General features: G+C 34.7%; 1 protein-coding gene and 1 long non-coding RNA gene across 2 annotated transcripts; one reads left to right on the top strand and one right to left on the bottom strand.

Moving 5' to 3' along the window:
• The first annotated feature begins 1185 nt into the window (after window positions 1-1185).
• Window positions 1186-25007, top strand: LOC115440006 (hemicentin-1). Its single transcript, XM_030164161.2, has 31 exons — window positions 1186-1455; window positions 2194-2429; window positions 3554-3676; window positions 4333-4425; window positions 6582-6695; window positions 7668-7833; window positions 8399-8583; window positions 8748-8823; window positions 8993-9150; window positions 9426-9591; window positions 9965-10237; window positions 11992-12064; window positions 12848-13047; window positions 13208-13371; window positions 13661-13826; window positions 14306-14584; window positions 15003-15078; window positions 15868-16049; window positions 16339-16496; window positions 17447-17612; window positions 18224-18502; window positions 19273-19345; window positions 20020-20225; window positions 20546-20686; window positions 20852-20983; window positions 21684-21796; window positions 22012-22242; window positions 22325-22466; window positions 22545-23197; window positions 23559-23687; window positions 24188-25007. The coding sequence occupies exons 1-31, from the start codon at window positions 1239-1241 to the stop codon at window positions 24386-24388; spliced, it is 5571 nt and encodes a 1856-aa protein (XP_030020021.2). The 5' UTR covers window positions 1186-1238; the 3' UTR covers window positions 24389-25007.
• Window positions 24999-26285, bottom strand: LOC115440084. Its single transcript, XR_003938335.2, has 2 exons — window positions 25953-26285; window positions 24999-25038 (listed from the first exon to the last, which is right to left on the bottom strand). It is a non-coding gene; the product is annotated as an uncharacterized LOC115440084 (long non-coding RNA).
• Window positions 26286-26429: the final 144 nt, after the last annotated feature.

The following is a 26429-nucleotide window of genomic DNA, read 5'->3' as shown; positions in this document are numbered from 1 at the left end:
GCATGAATGCGCACGCACACTACGATGAATAACATCGAGGCTGAAGGTTGGATCAGTCCCCTCACCCCTCGACACCCCGCTTCACCCCCGCTCAAAAAGTGGTGGTCGCGTTTTCGTGGATGAACACACTACAATTAAAACAGTATACACTGCTTAAGATAACTGTTTTAAAGTAAGACGTTTAAACTAAAGAATATTATGTATATTGAAATAGTATAAGTGCATGAATATGATTTCTATGATTACATTGCACATTTATATTTGAATATCACATTGTATAACTTCTTTTGTTATGTATACTTTTGGTTTGCTAAATAAAGAAAAAAATCTGTTCTGAGTAATTATTTCTTTCTTCGCCATTACGACAAATGGTGGGTTTAACCTTAATATATTTATAACGTTTGGAGTTAATGATGGTTCCGATCTACTTCTCTCCATATTATATTAAATATTAAATAAAACAGCACGCGATATGGCCCTTAATGTGCAATAATGTAATGGCTGTGAAGTATTAGATAACCTATCCACTGTGTTATCGGTGTTAGGGCGTTCTCCTTTTCAGTTGCCATTTTATTACTTCTAAATACATACCGAAACATTATTTTGTCAGATTATATTTCCTTTGGTACGCATCGAAATATACTTCTTATTGCTTTTTTGTTTGCCTTCTGACAGAAAATATTTTTGAATGATATATTATACTTTATAGTCTTCAAATTATAGTTATATTCAAACACAATACAATATTGAAATCTTATTATTGGTATTAAATTAAAGTTATATATCTTATGTTAATTTCTTTTTGTAGTCTGTGAATCTTCAATTTTAATGATATCAATAATGTTAAAGAGTGTTCTAGGAAGTTTCTCTAGTGTTACAGCGGTTAAGTTAGCTGCACTTGCCGTCTCATCTCAAAAATCCACCTTGTATTTTAGTGAGGAAAAAGATTTGTAGCCCTTGTTAAGCATACGATACTTACGAAGGAAACTAAGATTTAACATAATTAAAATAAAAATATGTATAATATGTATTAAAAAATCAATGGTCAGATTTCGATCGCTAGTCGACCCCTATTGTATGTTAATTTAAATATAATTAATATAAGTTATGACCCACTCCGGGAAAACCGCTAGGTGTATCAGTTTAAAAACAATCGTCCCGGAGTTATATAAACAGCGGAGAGCGATAACGTCAGTATTCTATTATGAACATCGCAAACGCGGGTCATAATACAAAAGATGTTGCTGCGGTTTCTGGCAATTTTGATCTTTGTGCATTCTGTTCTGTATGCGTCATGTGCAAGAACAAAGAGTTTAACGTTCGTCATCGATGACACGAAATCTATGAGAGACGATATAAATCAAGTGTTGAAGGAGGTTGATGGGATCATGAACTTAGTGCTCAACAAGGCTAGTGAAATTGAGGATTTAGTGCTGGTCACGTTTAACGATCCAGGTAAGTTCAAGAGCCTGAAATCAGACTTTTCGATGCAGTAAATTTTGTTAACGTTTATTAGCATATCTATCTATCTATACATCTTATGAAACAAGGTCCCTGTCTTTCTGTATGTTATCGGTTTTCTCAAAATCTACAAAACGGATTTTTATGAAATTTGGTATAGAGAAATTTTCAGACCCTGGAAAGGTTATAGGCTACTTTTTATCCTGGGACAATATATAGCAGAACTTTTATCCCAGAAAACTCTTTTACGCGGGCGAAGTCGAGAGTAAAAGCTAGTTTAAAATAATTTCGGCAAGCCAAGGTAAACGAAATATGATTGTTTGCATTTTGATTTAAAAGTGTAGTATATCCTTGAATTTTAGTAACGTTTTCAAAAGATTACTGCCTAGAATAGGTTCAAATGCCTAGAGGCGATAAGCAGACAGCCCATAAACACAAAATTAGATATAGGCATAAGGAATGGTAGACAGACGATCTGTTGAAGGTCAACAAAAATCGCTGGATACAGGTCTTTTCCAATAAATCCATTTGGGATTACTCGTGGGAGAGTTATGATTAGCTCTGGAGATCTTGAAGCTGATGATGCTTAGTCTTTAAAAATCTACAAAATTCTCGTAGTAAAAGACAACAAATTGTTTATGGAAATGGGATTCATATTTCAATCATATTAATTTCTTGATTTAAAAATGAACACCTCAATGTAGGTATATTATAAAGATTTTACTTTTACAGATGTCCATCTCAGAAAAAAAACTAGAAGCCGCAAAGAGTTTGAAAGAGCTCTCAGTTCCATAAAAGTTAATAATTATAATAATTATGACTGTCCCGAATATTCGCTATCGGGTATCGAAATGGCGCTGTTTAAGAGCAAGCCTGGATCATACATATACGTCTTTACAGACGCGTCAGCAAAGGATTATAAAAAGGCAGATAAAATCAAGGATTTATGTCAAAAAACTCAGAGCAAAGTAAGTTTAAGGCGATACCTCAAGGTCCATTTTCATACATTTTGTTTCACCTTTAATCTGGGTAACTAAACAAGTATTAGCAAGTAAAGAATTTAAATTCACGTCTAGTTAGTGATTAGTTCTCGCAGTTGAAAGAAAAACGTAAAAATAATTAATAATCATGGATATTTCGGCCTTTAAAATTTAATATGACGAAACTAGACGTGAATTTAAATTCTTTACTTGCCAATACTTGTTTAGTTACCCAGATTAAAGGTGAAACAAAATGTATGAAAATGGACCTTGAGGTATCGCCTTAATACGGTTATTTACAGACGTGTAAATATAGAAGCAAGCACTCTTTTAAGAAAAGGGTATGCCAGTTATCTTACCTCAGCATGTTTACAAACCAGAGGTATAAAATTAAGAATTAAATGATATAAATATGTTATGTATACATTTATACGAATTATAATTGCTATTAGCGCCAGATAAGAGTGATACACTGTACACCGAGGGTCTTAGGTCAAACGACATTTCGTTTGGGTTTTTTAAAATTTGCCCAGAGTCTGATCAAGGATTGGTTGTAAAGAAGCCAGCTGGCTGACAGTAAAACAAAGCTGATAGTTTATAAATAAGCTAAAAACGCACGTTTTGATACAATTTACTGGTAGGTCTCTCATATGTGAGAATCCGCCTGGGTAGGCACCAGCTACCACCGCAATGTCTATTTCTGCTGCCAAGCAGCAGTATGTGTCACTGTTGTTTTCCGATTTGAAGGACATTGTAGCTCACTAGCTACAAAAAAAAAATGTCCAGTAGTTACACTTAACTACTGGACATAATAAGACTTAACATCTCATGTCTCAGGATGGACGCAGTAGAAAACCAAACAATACTTTCTAATTCATGGTGATGGATGGTGTTTCTACTGTATATGGGCGGTCGTATCGATTACCATCAGGCGAACGGCAAGCTCGTATCACCATTCAAAGCAATAAAAAAAAGCGCTGTTTGCACAAATCAGTATTTGACCTCTGAATTAAGATCAAGACCTAACTGTTTCAAAATGTTTGACGCAGAAATTAGCTTAGTGATTCTTATGTTGTATGTTTCTTGTTTGTTAAAAGTTATTGTACATACAGGTAGTGTTTGTACTGACTGGAAATTGCCGTCGCCCCGAAAGTGTCAAATATCAAGTCTACCACGAAGTAGCCATTGCTAGCTCGGGGCTGGTATTAGAAGTTGAAAAAAATGAAGTTAATCTGGTAAGTATAATTATTTATTTTATCCAATATCAACATATCTTCTAGTATCTGTTGTAAACTGACTGTTTCGATGGCGTAATGCATGCGCGGCACGGCAGCGCTCTGAGGTCCTGGGTTTAAATCCCGGGTCGGGAAAAGTGATATTTGGGTTTTTTTACCTAGTATCAAACCGGAATCTGGAATTTATTCCCCGTATGGCGATAGACTCGCCCCTTATCATATCATGCGACGAAACACTCTTGGTGAAAAATGGGTGCCCTGGTAGCACCTCTGCATAAACCTTCGGGGATAAATGCGTGATGTGTGTTTTGTTTGTTTTATCTGTAGTGAAATACTGTCTTATTGTGATGATGTTTAACTTTAGAAATATATTGGAATAATTTGTACAAACACCATAATACTTCTAATATAAATGAATATGCAGTTTCGAAAAGGGGACATGTCCGAGAATGTAAAAAATTCAGGAATAGTAAATTATCTAAATTAGTGTAAAACGAAAAAATTGGGTTAGAATTTGGGTTCAATTAGCAATAAATAAGTATAGAAGTTTTGTTGTTATTTGTTATTATATATACATTTCTCGATATTAGGTATTTATGACACATGCACTTTTCAAAATTGTATATTCAAATCTTTCATGTATTTCTTAATTTCAGGTTGTTAAAACTATACATACTTTCGTAGAAGGCAACACAAATCCAGTGAAGTCTGTTACGATACCAGCAAATAAGAAGTTTGTTAAGCTTCCGGTGAGTTTTATTACAAACTCGTCTATTTATTTAGCTATTTGACTAATGGCTGATTCCTTGAGAATCTTTAGCTGTTCCCCGCAGTACAACGGCGTGCATACCATATTTCTAGAAGTTATCTATTGGAAATTTATAATATATATAGATATGAATTTAACATCGTATTTCTGCAATATGTTATATCTACTGTGGTTGTTTAAAATTTTTAATATAGATGTTTCGTTAATTGGTAAATAAAATGGCACCAAAATTGTTGATTTCGTCCATTTCCATCTAAAGTACCTACGTACATATAATTTTAGTATGCAATTAACAGTATTAAATAAATACATAATCAATAAGAAATATTGTGGTGATTTTAAAATTTTCAAAAGGCCTAAAACTGTTTGTTTCATTTAAAAGTTATTCGTAAATCTTAGCACATTCCGCACGTACCTCATGCACCTTAAAGATGTGGATCAAATGGTCGAGGCCGTTCGGGGGCGGGCCTTATCCGTACCGAAAATGAAAAATCCAGAATAAAGTTTGTTTGACTTGATTACATATGAGTTATATTAATTTATTTGTTCTATTAAGAGTCGTTGGCGGTGTAGCTTTTTATTTCTTTTTATACACGCTAGGCAAATTGACGACACTGCACCTGTTGACTGACGAGAGATGATTACCCTCGACTGTCGACACAATAATGTCGGCCTTTGAACCGGATATACACAGGCTGATCTCGGAACGCGACACACTGACGTAGGCGATTATGGCTGGTTTAAACATCTTGTGTGTACGGTGATCGCTATCCGGGCGGTTATAAAATATGACCTACAACCAGCTTATAATAGTGGAATAGTTTATTGAAATCAGCCGTAGTTAACCGGGTAAAGACATACTAGATACTTCCATTAAAATGTAACTATTTTTTGGGTTTTTTAAATTTTTTCCCGACGTTTCGAAGGCTTTGCAATCTTTGTAGTCACGGCGCGGACTAAGGTGTTGGTCATCCGAAAAGTCAAAATTACAATATCTACCTACATTTTACAATTACACATTTTTTTTAATGCCGCCTAAATCAAAGGGTAACAACCAAAAAATTGTCTAAAGTACCGCGCAGTGATGCGAAGCGCTCAATGCAGGCAAGCTGTTTTTATATGTACTTTGTTGCAGCAAAAGGAAGTATATTGTTTCCATAACAGTAATAATTATATATTGTGGTTTGTTCTAAATGCAGCTATATTTATCAGTGAACATAATATAATAAGGAAAACTCTATTCTATTGTAATACACTAGAAGTTGTTGATATGACTATTGTGTTCAAATTAGAGCATACATTTTAAAAACCTGTTATAGTATTTATTTTATTAATCATGAAATTAAAATATATTCATTAGATTAGTTTTTGCTTGCAGCTCCGTCCGCGGGAAAAAGGTTTTCCGGGATTAAAATCCTATTTTATATTTTCCCGGGATAAAATGGAGCTTATATTTTAAATTAGGCATCAAGCAATACATCGGTGAAAACTCCATTCAGTTGTGTAGTAATGTTTACAGACAAATGGTCAACAATTCTAATAACTGTTGTTTTAGCTTCTGTTTATATAAAGTTATATTTTCTTTAATATCCATAATGTACAGACATTGCCAGTTCCAAATTTTATTACATTATATAAAGATTTTCGTTTTTATGCAGAATAGGTAGGAATCTAACAAGATTCACACATACGCGTTAGGTACATTATAGAGTACTTTTATTAATATCATTTTTAGTCAATAATTACTATAGGAATACATAAGTTTGTGTAATTATGATTAAAACTAGACTCTACACAATCCGTTACAAGCGGATCCTCTCGTACTTTGGCCATGTAGCATTAAGGCAGTCAAACAACCTGAGTAAGCTAGTTGTGGTGGGTAGACGGAAAAGACCTGAGGCTGATCACCTACCCAATGGTCAGACACCATCAAAAGACATAGGAATCCCCGTCACGGATGTTCTGCGACAGTCGCAAGACAGGGGTGAAGTGGAAGCAGCTCGTCAGCGCCAGCACCAAGCCTTACCAAAGCACGCACGACCTTCAGTCATGAAGAAAACGACAAAGAACATGTGTAACCGTTTCACGTATTTTATATTCGATTATAAAATAATTCAATAACTTTGCTTGTTTCAGTTCTCTGTGGACGACAAAACAGATAACATCATAATTTCAGGAACAGGAAAAAATATTATATTACTTGTCGACAGCATCGGCGAGGAAATACTCATGTCGACTAAGAACTCAAAGGTACCATATATTTTCCTCAATGTCAATATAGTTATAGGATAAGCGAATATTTTAAGACAGAGTTTTATTAGTATTATTTATGGACATCGCAAAATGACTCCATTATACCTGATGGTAAGTGGAGGGGGTCAAATAGAATGTCGACTGACGAGAGATGATTACCCTCGGCAATCAACACAATTATGCCGGCCTGGATTCCATTTCCGGCTCGAAAATTTGTTTGCACTTGTTCATATTTATTTCGAATTGAATCCTAAATAATCCAAATTTCGGTGGCATAAAAGGTCTGATACCAACTGAACTCAAATAAGAGGAAGCAGGAGAATTATTGATAAGAGATAGGAAATTTGAACATAAAGAGAAGAATCTTCGGAGAACTCGGAGCCCGTCAGGCATAACACCTGGCTGAAGATCTTCTTTGCTAGAAGAACAACAATGCATTCGTCTTCTTGTGAACCAAGACTTCATATGTTCTTTTAAAAAAAATACTAAACCTCAATACATAGTAGTGTATTATCATCAGCCACATGAAATCTACTGCTGAAAATATATCTCCCCTAAATATTTCCGGACGAACATATCAAAAACAGTCTGCATCCAGCATGTTCTACTACAATTTTTTTACAAATAACTTATTTTGATTGTTATATCCCTACCCACGTACTCATAGACGTTATTTATCTAAGGGCGGAGAATTGCTGTGATAACAAGTCTGTTTCTCAATACGTAGACATAAGGCCGTTGTGATCTGCTAATATTGAGATATAACTTTAATCTAGTTGGCTGTCAGATAAACAAAGCTGAACAAACAGCAAGCTGTCAGATAAACTAAGCTGAGAAACAGACTTGTTATCACAGGAATGCTTCGTCCTTAGATAAATAACGTTTATGAATAAGGGGGTTACTCTTTACTCGCAGTTAGCGGTTGGAATAGTTGATTGAAATCGGCCATAAATATTTGGAATTTATCAGATGCTGCAGCTGAATAAACCGGCACCAGGGAACTACACCATCAAAGTGAAGGCCTCTTCTACGTCCCACGTGGTTGTGTACGCCCGCACTAACTTCACGTTCCAGCATGGCTTCTCTCAAACCCAACCGAAGACCATAAACGATACATCACGGAAACCTTTAGCTAGTATGTCTACTTATAGTTTTGGGATTTATTATATGCTAAAATCCGTTCGGGTGGTTATCATCACGTTTTGTTTCTTTGCGAGCAGACAGCAGTGTTCAATCTTCTTGTTTCACAGGTTAAAAGACGTTAAAGCCAATTTATTTACTGTGTGATAAAGCTAACATCTAATATGACTTAAAGGTGACATGTACAGTTCAGTGTTAGTGTTGGAGGTAGATACAAATATACCCTCAACAAATTTGACATTTCATTCTCCAGAAAAGTATAAGAGCTGTAGAGTGACAGCAAAATTTTTAGCTAATTTGTAATTGTTCTAAGTTATAAACAGTTTTCAGAGAGTGCAGACGTTTGCTTTCACCGACTTATCTCATCAATTATACACGGAATCAATAGTTATATTATTGTCATGTATGTAAACTGCAATTTGAAGTGCTCGGTGCTCTAGTTACAACGAACGAAACGACCGAAAATCTAAACTTAACCGAACATCCACGCAATTTACAGTTACCGCTATTGAGTTTTAGTTCAGTTGTAACAAATACAATTATACACATATTTTTTTTAGATATGCAAAACCGATTGTCTATATTGATCGAAGATCCAAACGATTCAGTTGAAATTGAAACAGCACAACTTATGAACCTTGAGGACGAGACGCCTATAGGCAAACCGCTTCAATTAAAACAAATAGAAGATAATTTATACATTACCCAGCCGTTTATATCACCCGAATTCCCATTTAAACTTGCGGTAAGTAAAAACTTTAATTAAACTGACTTTTCAAGTCATTTTATTTTATGTTATAAATGTGAAGATGTTTACATAGTTATTTTGAGCACATGGGACACAGAAAGGATAGTAGGTAGTGTAAAAATAAAGTACATTATTGATTGGCGGCATTAAAATTTTTGCAGGTCAATGGCCACTACGTTGATAATAACAGACCAGTAAGAAGTTTCGCCAAGACACCGATTTATCCGAATATTGTAGGTACGTAGCAACCTCATGTATACTGAAATATTATGCCTGAACACCCTTTTGGGATTTCGTTGTTTTAAAATTACGTCACTTTTGTTTTATTTTCGTCACTGCTTTTCTTTTTTCTCGTAATCAGTTAAATGATGACATTACGCCTTCTCTAGCATATTTTTGTTTACAGATATAGCAGTTAAAAAGAAGCCAACAGTCACTATCAGCGAAGGAGTCAGTACTACGGTTATTATGGGTAGCGAACTGATTCTGACATGTAAAGTACACGCATATCCAAATCCGGAAATCATTTGGATTGACGAAAATGGAAATACTCTTCGTAGTAAAGTAATTCTCTTAAATTTATTTATCATGTTTTTCTGACCATTGTTGAAAGTGATGTGTTGTGTGAAAATTTGCTGCTAAGATTGCCCTAATATATTGACAAATCCAATGATGAGTTTATAACTCACATTGACAAACAGTAATGTATGACCACGATTGATTATAACCGGCCGAAATATACTAGAAAGGTTTAACATATATGTATACCAAATAGCCTCTACAGTAGACCTAGTGCCCAGTGAAATGTCGTTTATTGAACATATATGTTTATATTACAGACTTCTTGTGTAGAAAAACCATACGATTTCATAAGCTACCTCAATCTGACTCGTGTAGAGAAAGCAAAAAAATATGCATGCGCAGCAAGAAACCGCTTAGGACACGACAAAAAACAAATTGATGTGAAAATTGGAGACCCATTCAAAGTGATATCATACCCTGGAGGTACTTATATTTTAATTTTTTTCTCTTTTTATTATATTTTGTATTAATTTTTAGAACTAAAGGAATGTTTGAGTAAAGTATGATTGATGAAAAAGGTAAAATTATAAAAATATATATAATAATAAAATAAAATATATTTAAGGTAAAATATTTTTCTTTAGATAAAACAAAGTCAGGTTTTAGCAACGAATGTAAAACGAAAAACTATAGGATTGATACGTGTATGAAAAGAGATGTTTAAGTGAATATAGATATTAATTTTCACTAAGAAGAAGAAGGACCTCTCATAAATTTTGACACTCAAAAATAAATACTTGTATCCTGCGATTTTAGTACTACGTGTACCATAAGCTATATTTTATATTTTTCACAGAGAACACCCGCGCAAAATACGCAGAAAGTACATCGCTTAAATGTCGCATATCTTCTGATTTTAAAATGAAAATCACCTGGTACTACAATGGTGGATATGGAGCGAAAAAGTTGCATTCAAATGATATTTACAACATATCATCAGATGGCACAGAACTAGTGATTAAATCTCTAAAGAAAGATCTAGCCGGAAAATACACCTGCGTCGCGTCATTACTAAGTGATAGACACATTCGTAAAATATTTACTACTAATCTTGAAGTTTACGGTTATGGTAAGTAACATAAAGAACGGAGCTACATACTTTTATAATAATAATATCAGCCCTGTATTATATACTTGCCCACTGCTGAGCACAGGCCTCCTCTACTACTGAGAGGGATTAGGCCTTAGTCCACCACGCTGGCCTAGTGCGGATTGGTAGACTTCACACACCTTCGAAATTCCTACAGAGGAACTTCTCAGATGTGCAGGTTTCCTCACGATGTTTTCCTTCACCGTTAAAGCGAACGATAAATTCACAAAGAATACACACATGATTTTTTAGAATAGTCAGAAATGTGTGCCCGTGGGATTTGAACCTGCGGACATTCGTCTCGGCAGACCGTTCCATACCCAACTAGGCTATGTCGCTTTTTTTTTACATAGTTTTATAATTAGTTATATTTGAGTAACGGTCACCTAATCTATGCAATAGCATATATAATAATATAGGGTCATTTTGACATTGCGTTACTAAATAAAACCACATACTCGTCTTCACCTTTGCTGACATTGTGCCAAAAATCATCTATTAATAACTAATATTTTTACGAAAATTCCTGGTTTTAGTTATCTGATTTTTTTTATTATTTTGTAGTTTAATGCGAATATGGCGTGTCCGTGAGTGTATTTCTGATTGAAAGTATGATGTTGAGACGGTACCGAATTATCTTAGAGTAGTAGTAAAGCTATAGAGCGCGTAAAATTAAAATTACTTTGTATGAATGTTTATTTTGCTCGATACTTACTTTTTTATTTTACACCTACGGCTCAATTAACTTATTGTAAAGTGTTATTTCCAAGTAGATAAGTATTTGGTTTCATTTAGTAACGCGATTTCAAAATGACCCCGTATAAAGCTGAATAGTTTGTTTGTTTAATCGCACTGATCTTAAGAACTACTAAACCGATTTTGTGACTTTTTCACTAATAGGAAGCTATTTCTCTCCTAAGTACTCTAGGGTAATTTTTACCCGGGTATATTTATTCCGGAAGAACGTTTACACTCGAGCGACAGGCAAAAGCTAATAAATAAAAATAAACGTCGCCTGTGGATATTTACAATACCAAAATAAGAATGCCTTGGTGGCGTCCTTTAGAAAGAAAGAAAAGTAGCTGGACGGAATGCCTGAGTCTAGGCAATTTCATTAACTTGACGATACTCAACCGGCTACTACTTTATTTTTCTTTTGTCAATTAGTGATGGTGTCGCGCGTGATATCATAAACACAAGTGAATTAGCTGTTTATCCACCCTGTTATAATCCGATCTAGGTTTTGTATCATGATTAACATGAAAATTAAGAATTTTTTGATTGTAAACACGCTTTTGCTGGTGGTAGGATATATTTTATATACGATCGCATAGCGACAACCGTACACAAGGTGTCAAAACACGCTATAGTGGTTCACGTAAGTGTGTCGCGTTCCAGCACCAGTCTGTGTGTTTTGTTTCCAGTAGGCCGGTATAATTGTGTCGAGTGCTGAGGGGTAATCATCTCTCATCAGTCGATATTTTTTTTTATATAGTTGCTTACTTTACTTACTTACTTTTTTTATAATGTAATAGGCGTTTGTCTTCCATCTCACCTGATGGAATGTGTAGATGAAGACGAAGGTGGTACACGCTCATTCAAAAGAAACCTGTTCACTCTACTCTTAATTGGATTACACTATTGGATCCCATTCTACTAAACCATCAGCTGCAGTGTAGACACTTTGCAAAACAAATTATCACTTGTTTTAATTGCAGTCTCTGTTCTTCCAGATCCTCCTATAATATTAAAGTTAGTTTCATTCTTGAGAGCGCAAGAATCGGAAGCTGTTACCATACCGTGTGTGTAAGTGTTTCGTTTTTTATTGTCATTCCCATTTGAAAAATATGTTGTACATTATAATTTATACGAGATATGAAAAAACGATTTCTAATGATTTATACAGCTAGATGTAGTAGCCGCAAAAGTAGTTAAACTGGAGTGTTTGTATTTAATATACATACATGTAAGCTATGTAACGTATTGTATTAAGTAAGTATAATAAGTGCAGTGAAATAAAGTATCTAAAACCATCAACACGTCTCAACATATAATATTCATCTTCCATTACAAAACAAATTTCAAATTTCAAATCGCCTTGCAACTATTGTATCCATATCAAATATCACTTTTGCTTCACTAAAATAAACTTTAGTGGGTTTACTTTATATTAGAAAAAATATTGTCTCGGTTAAAATTACTTTGTAGAAGCGTTTTGAAGTTTTGAGTTTATTCAGCTATACGTATAGCTGAATAAAGATGACCTGACAATATCAAATTCTCAGGTATTATTTTTAATTTCAAAGTAAATAGGAAACAAGTATTTTGTTTCACTTCAATTTATTGTATTGCTATTTCGAAAGACACTAGCCATTACTACCAATATGAGCCTTATATCCATTGGCGATAAGAAAGCGCCGTGCCATGTACCATTTTGTAATCAGATTACTTCAGTAGTTACGGAAGTATTTTTTAACAAAAATGAAGGTTTTTATTAAGGTCATTCTGCTGTATATATAAAATAGCAATTCCATCACAGTACATCCAATAGACTTATACATCTTTAATACAAACTTTTATATTTTGTAGGCTTAGTCAAGGTGTTCCAAAACCTACAATACAATGGCAGTACAGGACTAAGGGTTCCTTCGTTGATGTGGACGTTAAAGCAGATGCAAGACTACGAGTATCAAACGATGGACTCCACATATCCAAATCACAATTACTCGACAACGGGGAATACAAATGTATTGCACAAAATGACGCTGGTATCGATGAACATATAGCAAGTAAGTCGTACTAATAAAGAATGTAAGAAATACAAAATAAAGTCACGATCGACGTGCAACTACTAAGTTAAGGATATGCGAAATAAGATTTCAAAATTGTATCGAAATAATGTAACTGTGACAAACGATATACATTTTTTAGACTTATAGTTCTTTCCAGCGCTAACAATAAATAAAAAACCAGAGATAAATATTATCGAAGGAACAGAAATTAAAATAGATTACGGCAGCGAAGTACAAATCGAATGTAAAGTGACCGGTAACCCGCTACCTAAAATTGAATGGCGAGAAGAAAATGGAGATATTGTAGCGCCGAAGAGTTTGGTACTTACTCAATTTATTAATTTATTCATTTATTTAGGGCACAATGATACCCTTGTGATGTCGCGTTAATTATGCTAGAAGCATTTTTTCCAACATGAACGAATATTTTCACGTCAAAAATTTCTTTCGAGATTTCTACATCGAAATAAGCGTTTATATTACAGCATTGAATATATTTTTAGACTTTGAACACATTTGCCAGATTTTAATATTTATAATTCCATACTTTGTAGGTATTATAAGAATAGATAATGCATTGCTGCATATAAATTATTCTATGTTATTACAGGATGATCCAATACGTCATCAATATCATCAGAGTTCAATATTGATATTGAAAAATCAGAAAAGGTCCAAAAAAATGTATTGTTGCTCTGAAAACGCAGAAGGAAAAGACATGAAAGCCATTGATATTATTGTAGGGCCGGCTTTCCATGTCATATCTCATCCTGAAGGTAAATATAATGACTTTGATCTCTATCCAAACAGCTACAACTTGAAATTAAACTAATTTTCGGATTCTATCGCGGTGTTAGTATTTTATTTTCTCCCGACGTTTCGAAGACTTTGCAGCCTTCATGATCACGGGGATGACTGAGCTACAACTTATTTAGGATATATTTATTATATTATATCCGCCTTCATAGCGGCTGTATCCACCTTATATAAGGTATTAAAACCCGCCATAGTGGCCCACGTAACTGTGTCGCTTTACGGGATCAGTATGTATCCAGTTCCAACATGCCGACATCATTTTGTCGACAGTCGAGCGGTAATCATCTCTCGTAAGTCGACATTCTATTGAACCCCACTTCACTTACCATTAGATGTAGTAGGGTGAATTTGCCGTGTCCAAATAAGAAATATATTAATATGGGGTATTTATATGTCTTGTCTTAACTTGTCTTCATAAAAGATTTTATACATATTTTAGGAGTAACAAACGTGAACTATAATGAAGAGGCTAACATAATTTGTGATGTAAGATCTAATATGCCAATGGAAATTACTTGGTTTTACACAAACGATAAGACGGGTGAAAAAACAAAAATAACACCATCATCGAAGTACTCGATGTTATTAAATGGAACGGTATTGAAAATTCATTCAATGGACTTAGATTTGGTTGGGAAGTATACGTGCAATGCTTCGTTGACTTTAGATGAAGATCAACATAGGTCTTTTGATACACTACTGCGGATACAAGGACTGAGTAAGTTTTAACGAACAATGTTCTATATATAGTAATAAATACTAATATGAGAATTGTATTATACACTATCCCACTGCTGGACACGGGCCTTTTCTACTACTGAGAGGGTATAGGCCTTAGTCCACCACGCTAGCCTAGTGCGGATCGGTAGACTTCACACACCCTCAAAATTCTTATAGAGAATTTCTCTAGTATGTAGGTTTCCTCGCGATATTTTCCTTCACTGGTAACCGTTGCCGTCACAATGTTCTTGTCTACTAATATTTACCGTCATATTAGAAATGAAATGTATTTAATATATTTACTGCATAAACTGACCTATGGTAAGAGGTACCTTTAATAATAATATGATGACATCACTATATAGCATTAAAAATGAGGTTTATAACAAAGTAAATATGAATGTATTTTCTTCTAGAAAAGCCTAAACTCGCAGAAGGTCCCCATTTGTTAAAAATGGTGAGAGCTGATTCGAAAGTTACATTAGAATGCAGGTAAATATTTTGTTTTCTTAAATTACGTTTCTTTTTACATTAGAATAATTTAAGAATCTCAAATACGATTTGGGAAAATCTTGCTGTCGTCTTTTGGAGCAGCATTTAATTGGTATACAACGCGAAGTTTTATAACACTGTTATGATCCGGATTAACTAGGATGGTATCACTCCATCACAACCAACCGGCATGAAAAGTTTTGTGGATTTTTGTATGGAAATGAGATTGTTCCTAGCCTATAACTACTTTCTTCATTGTATGATAATTTAAGAGCGAAAATGCTGAGATTTTTTTTTATTATTAAAACTCTATACTTAGTCAAGTTTTCTGCCATAATTACACCCTTGTCAATTATAATGGCTATTTTGATTAATTCCGACTACCTCGGTGGTGTAGTTGTAATTCGTAAGTAGTACGAGTTACTGGATCGGGCCGAAAATAATTGTGACTGGGTTTTCCATCTTAAAAATAATTCAGTCAAAGCTCGGCGTCAGGAAGTTGCGGATGTGATACCCTCGTGCCTCGGAAAGTACGTAAAGCCATTGGTCCTGCGTCTGATTTCTCTTCGGTTATGTTGGATTGACATCTCACTGGACTACGAGAGTGAAGGAACAGAGAGTGCACCTGTTTATTGCGCACACACTTGTGCACTATATCTCCTGCGCACCTGACTGATCACCGTTCAGATTGGTCGCCGCGATGTGGCTGAATTATCGCTAGGAGAGATTCATTCATTCAAGGGCTACTTTAGGTTTATACATTATTTCAACATTAACACGTCATTTCAGAGTTCTAGAAGGTCATCCGAAGCCCACAATATCTTGGGAGTTCCGGTCTCGTGGTTCAGACGTATTCTTACCCACAAACGCAACGGGAAATCAACTGGAAATCACAATTGCCATATTAAATAACTCTGGCCACTATCGATGCAAAGCTCAGAATGTACTGGGTCAAGACACGAAAACAATTGGTAATGCATCTGATTACGCCTGTATCCATAAAATAATAAACACGTCTCTCGTCTTTCGATTTTACTTTGGTCTTTAATATTTTCTATGCTGTTTAGAAGTCTTGTTAATTCAGAATTACTTAAGAAAAATCTGCTGCATATTTACTTCTGGGAAGGAGCGATGATCGATTGATTTAAATTATATGTTCGTTTCTTTATTACCTTTATTCGCTAGATCTCCGTTTTTTTATGAAGTATGGAACACTCAAGAATCTATGTTCTATTCTAAAATATGTAACTCTTGTTTCAGAACTTGAAGTATCCATGGTGCCAGCAGCAATAATCTTCGAAGGTAAGCAGATGAATCTATCGTACCGAGCCGAAGCCATGCTTTCGTGTGCAGTGACTGCGTTTCCGCCACCGAAAATTATCTGGACTGATAGTAAAGGAATGATTTTAGACAAAAAGGTAGGTATATTAATGAATAATAAATAAAACAAAATGCTTTATTAATCATGTAGGCAAACATAGTTGCACTTATGATAAGTCAAGGTGCACGAGAATATTTAATAATAATAATAATAATAAATCAGTTTATTGTCTTGTTACACAAGTGATAACATACATATTCTTACACTTATACTATAATAAAGACAAAAGGATGCGGCTCAGCTTGTGCTGACCGGGACAGTGGTTCCGAGCAGCGCTGGTTTTCAGCCTCTCCTAACTTCCTAGGATGTTATGCGGAAAGTGTATAGCGTTGGCCTTACAAGTGACAAATAACATTTTATGTTTAAGTAAATTAAACTACGTGAAAAAAAAAACAATATCAAATGACTATAAATTCAATAAAAAGCAATAATGACTTCAATAAGAACGGATCTCTAGTTTGTGCGTGCGTGTGTGTGTGTGTGTGTGTGTGTGTGTGTGTGTGTGTGAGTATGTGTGTTAGTGTATGAATTTATTTGTGCATAACTAATTGTACAATATGGGTTATTCATTAAAATAGTCACATAGAGAAAATTGCCAGTAAGGGTGAGTCAAGTTTTCTGCTGCAAGCTGTCTTTTAAGTAAGGCATTTTTGTACTATATTATATTGTTCTATAATATTTAAATATAATTATATAATAATAATTCCTCCAATGAAGTCGCATATAAAACTACAGACATTTCATATACATAAAACAGATGAGAGTACAAAGTAAACAAAGAAGCCAGCTCTGGCTGGTAGGAAAGAAGAAATAAATAAGATGTATACATTTTAATAAGTATAAAGGGATGGACGCGCCGTGATCCTCATCGGTGAGGACGATAAAGTCCCTATCCTAGCTAACCTACCGTCTTTTCACTGCTTAAAATAGCTTTGGCACATATTTTATTTTTATTTTTATAAGCTTACAAGTGGGTATTCCTTACAGATGCCTCCGGAAAGTGTTAATCACATGTACCAATCCGACATAGTAGTGAGGAACATGACAAAATCAGAAAAATTCAGCTGTCACGCTTCGAACGATTTGGGAGACAATTTGGAAACTATCGATGTAAATGTAGCGGCGCCTTTTGAAGTCGAAGAAAAACCCGAAGGTGAGAACCGTATATCGAAAGAGACCTATATTATTAACACACATCACGCATTTATCCCCGAAACGTATGCAGGGCAACCATGGCACCTACTTTTCGCCAAGTATGTTCCGTCTCATGGTGTGATAGGGGACAAGCCTATCGCCACATCGGGCACAAATTCCAAGCTGGGTTGGGTGGATACTTAGCAGAAAAACCTAAATATCACTTTGCCTGATATGGGATTGGTACCCAGGACCTCACAGCGCTGCCGTACCGCGCATGCAGTACAACTAGGCCACCGAGGCAGTCTATATTTGTTAATTGTAATGTTCGTGTTTTTGTAAATTATTTATGCGACATTATATACATATCTGTATGTAAGATTGATTTGTTTTTCCCAACTATCATCATTTGATTAGTATCCAATTTAATAAAATCTTTATAGTAATCTTACGCCTCATCGAATGGTTGTAGATTGTCTCCATTATATATGCCATTATAATAATTAATAATACAAGACAGGCGTCCTTAATTAAAATTTCTCTATAGTGTGTACTAAAATTGTTTACTACTACTACTAATTTATAAATTTCTGCTTTTAATTTTTTACATACTATCGTTTATATTTGCAGCCGATGTTAAAGTAGAATATGGTAAGGCACATGTAGTCAAATGCCATATAAAATCAGCTTTAAACATGACTATACAATGGTACAGAATACCTGAGACGAAAGGAGTTGAACAACTTATTAAATCTTCAGACATATATTCTATATCTTCGGATGGTACAGAGCTTACTATTGCCTTCATGGAACCTAATCTTGACGGAACATATAGATGTACTGCATTTTTAAGTGATAATGTTGATGAGAAGATTTCATTTAACACGAAAATTAAAACGACTGGACTTGGTAAGAGGTTTTATAAAACACATTTTATTCAAATAATGCTTTAACTAAGCTCGCGCTGCGGTAATAATCTGCGCATTAAAGATTTTCAAATTCTGGCTAAAAATAAAATCGTACAACAGATGTTTCGTTATGTATGGCAGGCAGCTCGTAATGGTCCACGAAATTTATATTATGTGAGAGCTCAATAATATAATATTACCAGCCTTGTATTATATACTACCCACTGCTGAGCACCAGCTTCCTGTATTATTGACAGGGTTTTTTTATTATCGGAATCTGCAGTCAACACCAGAGGAAACCTGCGAATGAACTAGAATCACCCAGTTTAGCGACTGCAGGATCCTAGAGGAATTTTGGGAAGGGATATCTGAGGAAGGGAAGTATAGGGGAAAGAAAAGGAACCTGATTAAGATGGGCGGTGGGGAGATGGTCAGGAAAAGTTCACGAGCCCTCATAGGCCTCAATGTGTAGTTACAATGAGGAATACTTGCTGGACTGTGTGAGTAGGGCCGCGGGAAATGTCTCCCTGCGCATGGGCATTCGGTTTCAAAATTATTGAGGTTATAGGTAGCCTAGCTGGCGTCGTGTGTATCCTTCTCATAGCTTAGAATTTATTTTTGAAAATTGTCAATACACACATATCTTTGAAAAATCAGAAGAGTATGCCTTGAGTTTTGAACCTGCAGACATCCGTCTCGGCAGTCCGATCCATTCCAAATGTTCTAGGCTATTGTGTATTGAGAGAGCTTCATATTTGTTCTTTTTTTCAGCTTCACCAGTACTCGATAAAGACATTTCAAATATGAAAGTCATAGCTGGATCAAATGTGACATTATTCTGTAGGTGAGTCCGTGTTTTCTTTTTTCCACCTTATATTACCTCTTGCTTCAATGTTGCTTCATAAGTTTCAATATTAATTGAGACGCATTAAAAAATCGGTCTGTCCTGAATAGTATAGTATTTTTTCATTTTAGTGTCAGTATACACTAACAAACGATGAGCAAATTATATCGTAATTGTTATTGCTTTAAATTTTTCAAAAACATCAGAATTGGTCCTTGCTATTACCTACTTACTACTTGTTATTTGTATATCCATAATATAATATAATTTATACTTGTATTTCAAAATAACTGATCGAAAAAAATTAACTTAGGGTTTTGGAGCAACATTGAAACATAAAACATGTTTTTTATTTGGTTAAAACCTTTAGAATTTTATTAATGCAATCACTGTCAAGCTCAAAACTATTCAAAAATATACTTAGAATGGAAAATTACAATGTATACCTGATAACATAATTTCATTTACATATTCTCTCTTGTTATGTTAATAGTAGTTTTTGAAATGGGCACTTGTATAACTTAGCGGACGATAATATAATTTATTATAATTTATAGTAACGTTGTACAAAAATGCTTCATACGAATTCCACTTACGGCTTGTTTGTGTTCTTCGGCCTACAAAATTAAAATTGTAGCTTTCATAATTTCACTGCATTTTTTTTTTTATTATAGAATCAAGTTCGGCAACCCGACACCAGATATAAGATGGATTTTCATGAGTCGTCCTGATGCAATCCGACCTATCTATACATCCTATACAGCAACTGGACAAGAGTTGCACATATCAAATGTATCGCTTGATGACGCTGGCCGCTATTTCTGTAAAGCACAAAATTTTGTCGGCAAAGACCAGCATGAAATTGAACTCATCGTTGAAGGTAATTCCCAATATTACTACTGTTTGCAATGAATATTACAAATTATTCTTATCTTTCCATTTGATTAAATTTGTTGGGAGCTAAAGACCGATTTGTGTTGCTAGTAATTCGCTGGGTTTCATATCCCGTTTCATAAAATGGGTGTTAGGATTACCAACAGCACAAAGCTTACCTTCCACGCTGATGTCCATCACGGGGTTCACCGTAATGTGGAAAAGGTGCACAATATACAACGGTGGCCGAACATACAACTATTTGTAAAACATTATTTTATTGCAATTCAAAAGGTTTTTAATAATCCCCCATAAAACTATTTTCAGCTCCACCAGTAATAACACGGTCTGACGTAAAAGCATACACTGCTATTGTTGGTGACGTAGTTCTGAAGATTCCGTGCGAAGCTACTGGATATCCTAAGCCAGCTATCTCGTGGCAAGTAGATGGAACTGATATAACGCCAGGTAAATTAGGCAAGAATTTATCCAAACTATATTTTTAAACGTATTCTCCATCAAATAGATGTTGTTACAACTTACATCTAAAGGAAGAGAAGGAAATGAAATGTGTGCTCTTTTTGTTATTATACTAGACGCTTAAGATGGTAATCTTTAATATATGTATTTTAGACTCAAAGTACAATATTGTGGAGGGAGCTCTACTTGTTCGTTCGCCTGTTGAAAATGATACTTTAGAGTACACATGCAAAGCGATGAATAATGTTGGTGAAGATAGTGTAATTCTTGATGGAATTGTGACAGGTGAGGAATTGAGAAGAAGTCGGTTTTTTTGTGCAATGACTAAACTAGCTATTTGCTCACCACATTGTTTTCATGACTACACATAAATATTTTATGATTATACGCGAAAGGCTTATAACGCCCTTCGTGTACAATATAATAACGCGTTCACAGTGCTGTTGGGGTTGCCCCGATACTGCAGTGCTTCAGGGATGTTTGCAGAGGCACGCGTAGATTGCTTTTACGCCACGATGCGCAAACGTTGTGGGTCACTGGTGCGCAGGGTGAGGGTCAGACCAACAGCATTTTGAACATGTTTGCAAATAGGCTAGACTGTGCCTACGTGAATCACTGCTGCAGGAGGCATGCTCCGATATGAGGAGAGCAGTAGTGGATGCATTATTGTTTATCGCCTCATAATTATCTTACTAATATAAATATAAGTATTGTTTTACTAACCCCAAATAAGTCTGTGTAACTTGATTAATAATAATAAATAAATAAAAAAATAAAATAAAAATAAATAGTAGATACTGACATCCAGAACTTTGTGTTATAAAATTTTAATTGAAGCGAATACATGTTAGCTACAAAAATTTAATTTTAATCCACATTAAGATTAGTGTAATATGTGAAGTTAATCGAAATGTTATTCCAGTAGATCAAGGAAAAAAAACATTTGGCACACATTTAAAATACGTCTAAAATAACCTACTTTCAGATAGCATTTATGAATACGAAAATGTTCGCAATATTTACATAAAAAAAGGATCTTCAGAGAAAATAAGCTGCAATTTGACACATACTAAAACTGACACACTCCGATGGTTTTTGGTGAGTATAAAATTAACACTTTTGCTGACATACTTGTAATATAATATCTAGTATAATTCTTACAGCCCTAGTCACTTTGTATTTTTTTTTTTTTGTATCACCTAATAAAATCTAGTGAACCAGTTTAATTAATATTCTGCTACTTAATAACAACAATCATCGCCACTTTAGCTATAATTACGCGAAAGTATTACGGCTATGCAAATATGTTTTAGAATGAATACGTCACAAGCCAAACTGGACCTTATATATATTTGGAAAATGCTACTGAGGCTAACGACGGAAATTATTCATGTCGCATCAGCAACGAGAATGGTTATAGCATGAATACTTTTGTAGTGGACGTCGGCTACTCTCCCACTTTTACCTCGTACCAAGATGACATCATAGACTGGAAGGGCGATACATCATTAGATTGTGCTGCCAGCGCTAAACCCGAAGCTATGGTAAAATTTACCGTCAAATGTTCTTGATTGCTTTCTCGAGAAGGATCGTTATGTATTAATAAAATAATTAATATAATTTTAGACGCATTGGTACTTCGAAGGTAAACACATAAGAACGAATGAAAGTTTAGAGCAGTTGCCAATTACAAAATGGGGTCAATACATATGCAATGTCGCTAACGTCCATGGTTCTGTCAACAGATCCTTCATTGTTACTTCAACAGGTAAGTTTATATTGATCTAAGGACTACAAAAGACATCATACATAATATTAACTGGTATCTTTAACAAACTATTTCCAGATTGTCTAATAGACAGGGAGGTAAATAATGAACTCACTCCACTTCTTATAACTGAAAATCTTAAATGGCCGATATTTGAAGCAAAAAAGAAGTTTTTAGTGATACCGCATTTAGAGAAACTTGTTCTATCATGCCAAAGCCAGGATAACCCATCAAACTCGTTCACAATAATGCCAGACAAGACAACGATAGAGGCCACCTGCGCCGGCAAAGATACATTCTCGATCGGCGGAGAAATATATAAATACTCTGATTTACACTGCAGTGGTAAAATTCTACCTGTTGTAAAAAAGACAGGAGATCAATGTCTCAACGATGGAACAGAAATGGTACAAGTAGGATACGAGGTTGATGAATTTATTGAACTGTACAGTGTCTGTATGGACACCAAAAATAAAGTGCCATTGTATACTAAAATGAGTATGTTTGATATGAATAACATAAATACTTCGACAGCGTACAAATGGTTTAACCACTCTGATGATAGCTATTTTAATAACGAAGTTTACTCCTGTGAAAGCCCAGCCTCGTGCTGTGTAGCTAAGGAACAATTAGTCAATGTTAATGACGTTATTTTCGGCCCCGCTCAGCGAAGCACTTTCATCGACGGTCTCAACTCTATACCAGTTTGGGAAAATTGCAATAACTCTAGAGTAAGTATTATTATGCCGTGCAAAGCTCAAAAGTGGTATCTAAAGAAACAATATCTTGATTTTTATGTCGTCAGATAGCTTAAAGAAATACCCATCCAATGAACTCACATAAATAACGGTATCATGTTTAGAACTTGTTAAAAAATCCTTAAAAGAGTCTCTCTATCTGAGTTTTACGTACAAAACTATAAAACTATATTTACAAAACTATGATTATCTCGAAATAAGGCTTCACTGACATACCGCTTTTGCGTTTAGCACGGCAGTATTATTATGATTTAGAAATTTAAATAAATAAAGAAATATAAGCACCTATTATTAGTTAGGCTTTACTAAATAATTATTTATACAAATATTTCAGATGAGCTGGCGTCAATTAGAGGAACGTATTAGAGTACTCTACGATACAACTTCACAGTTCGGAGTGTGGACCGGAGCGAGCGATTACGTTGATACGGATAAAGGAAAAATTCCTCAATATTTGTGGAAGGTACATAATGATTTAAAATGATTTTTTTAATCATTATCTTGAAGATAATGTAAATTCACAGTAAATAGTATATTATGATAAGTTCTTTCTTACTCCCAATTCCCATACTCGTCCCCATCGTTTTTAGTAAATGCCATTAGATTAATTACTTTATGTATTTTAAATGAGTTGATGTCGTAGTTGTACTGCATGCGCGGTACGGCAGCGTTCCTAGGTCCTGGGTTCGAATCCCGGGTTGGGAAAAGTGATATTTGGCATTTTCTGCACAGTATCAGCCTGGACTCTGGAATTTGTGCCCGATATGGCGATAGGCTCGCCCCCTATCACATCATGGGACGGAACACACTTTGCGAAAAGTTGGTGTCCTGGTTGCGCCTCTGCATACCCTTCAGGGATTCGTGATATGTGTATTTTAGATAAAAACTGCATATCAATAAATTCCATACTAATTTTAAGATATGAAGAGTCCAGAAAATGTAAAGTAATAATATGAATTGCAGGTGGTCCGACTTCACGAGCTGTATTCAGTCGCCATTATATACGTCAACGACCCAAATCCAAATGACAGTCAAATTTTGTGCAAGAATGTGTGCGAGGAACACTCATGGGTTGAATCTTATGACAAATACACCTACTGCTGCGAACTGACTGACTTCCTCAAAGCGTTCAATGTTACTGAGGAAGCTATTGGGGGAATTTAGAATAAGCAAAAAAATAAACTATTAACTAAGTACAGTATAAGATTGCGATTTCTGAACGATAGACCAACGTACAGTCAGCCAGAAAAGTAGCTGAATTAATGCAAAATTTCAAATCGACTTAAACTTTTATGCCTGATTTAACAATCGTTTTCTTCTCTAAAACAAAATTTAGAGTTTACTTTACTTTAGATAAAGAAAAAATATATTTCGATTGAAGTTAATGTTTAAAAAGCATTTTGAAGTTTTTAATTTGTTCAGCTACTTTTGTGGTTGACTGTACATATTATTACTATAAGTACCCTCAGGCATTAAATTATTTGCATTGTATTGGTCATTAAATACGTTCAATATAATTGCATAGTTTAATTCCGTATTGATACTTACCTAGTTTAAATGCGACGAAATTGTATCTAGTTATATAACGTCAGAGGGCCTTATTCCGTCTACGATGGCGAATCCGTATTTTGTAATTATTAAATATCGATATAAAAACGATTGGCAAAATTGTATTTTTTAAATAGTGGTAATTTTTTTTGTTGGCAACTTTGTCTGTGCATAAATATGTGCTTATGGGCCGGTTAATTTTTTTCTCCAAATAAATAAATAATTATTAAGTCCACGAAGCATTTATTTCGCTCCACATCGAAAACCTGCAAAAGTAATTACGGACGTTCTAATCAAAGATAACTTTCATATGTAGTTTAGTTAAATAGGAGATTTTCGGCGCTTTTATATACGTGTACGGCATTTAAAACCGTTCTCAAAAAACGTCGGTAGAATATTTTAATATTATAAAAACCGCTATAAACTATGCAAAATAGTTTTATTTTAATATAAAATTGTAATCAGGGAAATATAATAAATATTTTTTGAGTCAATCATTTTTTGGTATTATATGAACATAATTTTCTTGGCATTTTAATGGGAAACGCAACAGCTGGTATTATGCACGCACACAAGGCTAATCAGAAATATGTAGGGACAGCGTAAGATGCAACTGTCACGCACACTAGTTTATATTACTTGGCCTTCTAGCTTTACTATTCTGCGCTACTCCGCCTAGACATTAATTTGTCTAAGCTCCCAGAAGTATACGTGCCTCATTTTAAAACACCTTGTCCCAATGAGAAACGACACGAAACTGAAGCAACACCTTCCAGAACTTTAGATTTAGCTGCACTGAGATCATCCGCCTGAGACGTCATGTCATTGAGTCCTTACTTTAGTACCTAGTAAAGGCACATTGGCTACATTATTTTTTAAACTGCAACATAACAGTGGACAAGCACACAGATGCCTGCCCGCAGATTTAATAGTAAGTATCACTTGATTCAGAAGACTTTCATACAAGATAGCCAGCTACGTTTCGATTTTCAAAATCTGCGCGCTAGTAATCAATCCAATCCAATCCAATTTATTTTGTTTGGCGGTAGTAGGTATTCAGACACTTTAATTATGACATTAGATTAAAATAAAAGTTACAAAACATCAATATTTATTGGGATAATACAGCTTCTATGCGAGATTAAGTGAGACAATTTTAATACAACTAATATGTACTTACTTCATGATTTTTAAATATTTCAAAATAGTCATCAGATGAAATGTCAACTTGGATGCATTGGGTAAATTTTTCCATCTAAATTAAAAATATTATTATGCGATCTTAACTAAAATGTTCGGTCTCGGAATTTGTGTTGATCGTGGCATGTGTGACATAAATGTTGGAAATCACAAACAAGCCCGAGAGAACAAACCAAAGAGAATTATAATATATATGGAAAACAAACGTACCTATAAATTGCTGACTTTCAAGGGGTGAATCAAAGAGAATTATAATACTCTTTGATTATAATATATATGGAGCTCAGGAGTGAGTTTTCCAGCAGAATTTTCATTAACGCCAAAGTTACAGGTTAATCAAAAAAAGTACGATTGCGACAACGATATCTAGCGACAACTATGGCATTTTTCATAACCCGTGGTAAGTAAGTTATGATTTTTGGTGCGAAGGTGTAAGTAATAAATATAAACATTACGA

Source organism: Manduca sexta, chromosome 7 (genome assembly GCF_014839805.1).
Source record: "Manduca sexta isolate Smith_Timp_Sample1 chromosome 7, JHU_Msex_v1.0, whole genome shotgun sequence".
Classification (NCBI taxonomy): domain Eukaryota; kingdom Metazoa; phylum Arthropoda; class Insecta; order Lepidoptera; family Sphingidae; genus Manduca; species Manduca sexta.
This window is presented reverse-complemented; position numbering and strand designations above follow the sequence as displayed.

Coding starts and splice junctions, on each gene's coding strand:
- LOC115440006 (XM_030164161.2), top strand. CDS start 1,239: ATGTTGCTGCGGTTTCTGGCAATTTTGATCTTTGTGCATTCTGTTCTG. Junction 16,050..16,338: donor TCAAGACACGAAAACAATTG/GTAATGCATCTG, acceptor CTCTTGTTTCAG/AACTTGAAGTATCCATGGTG. Junction 20,226..20,545: donor AATTGAACTCATCGTTGAAG/GTAATTCCCAAT, acceptor AACTATTTTCAG/CTCCACCAGTAATAACACGG.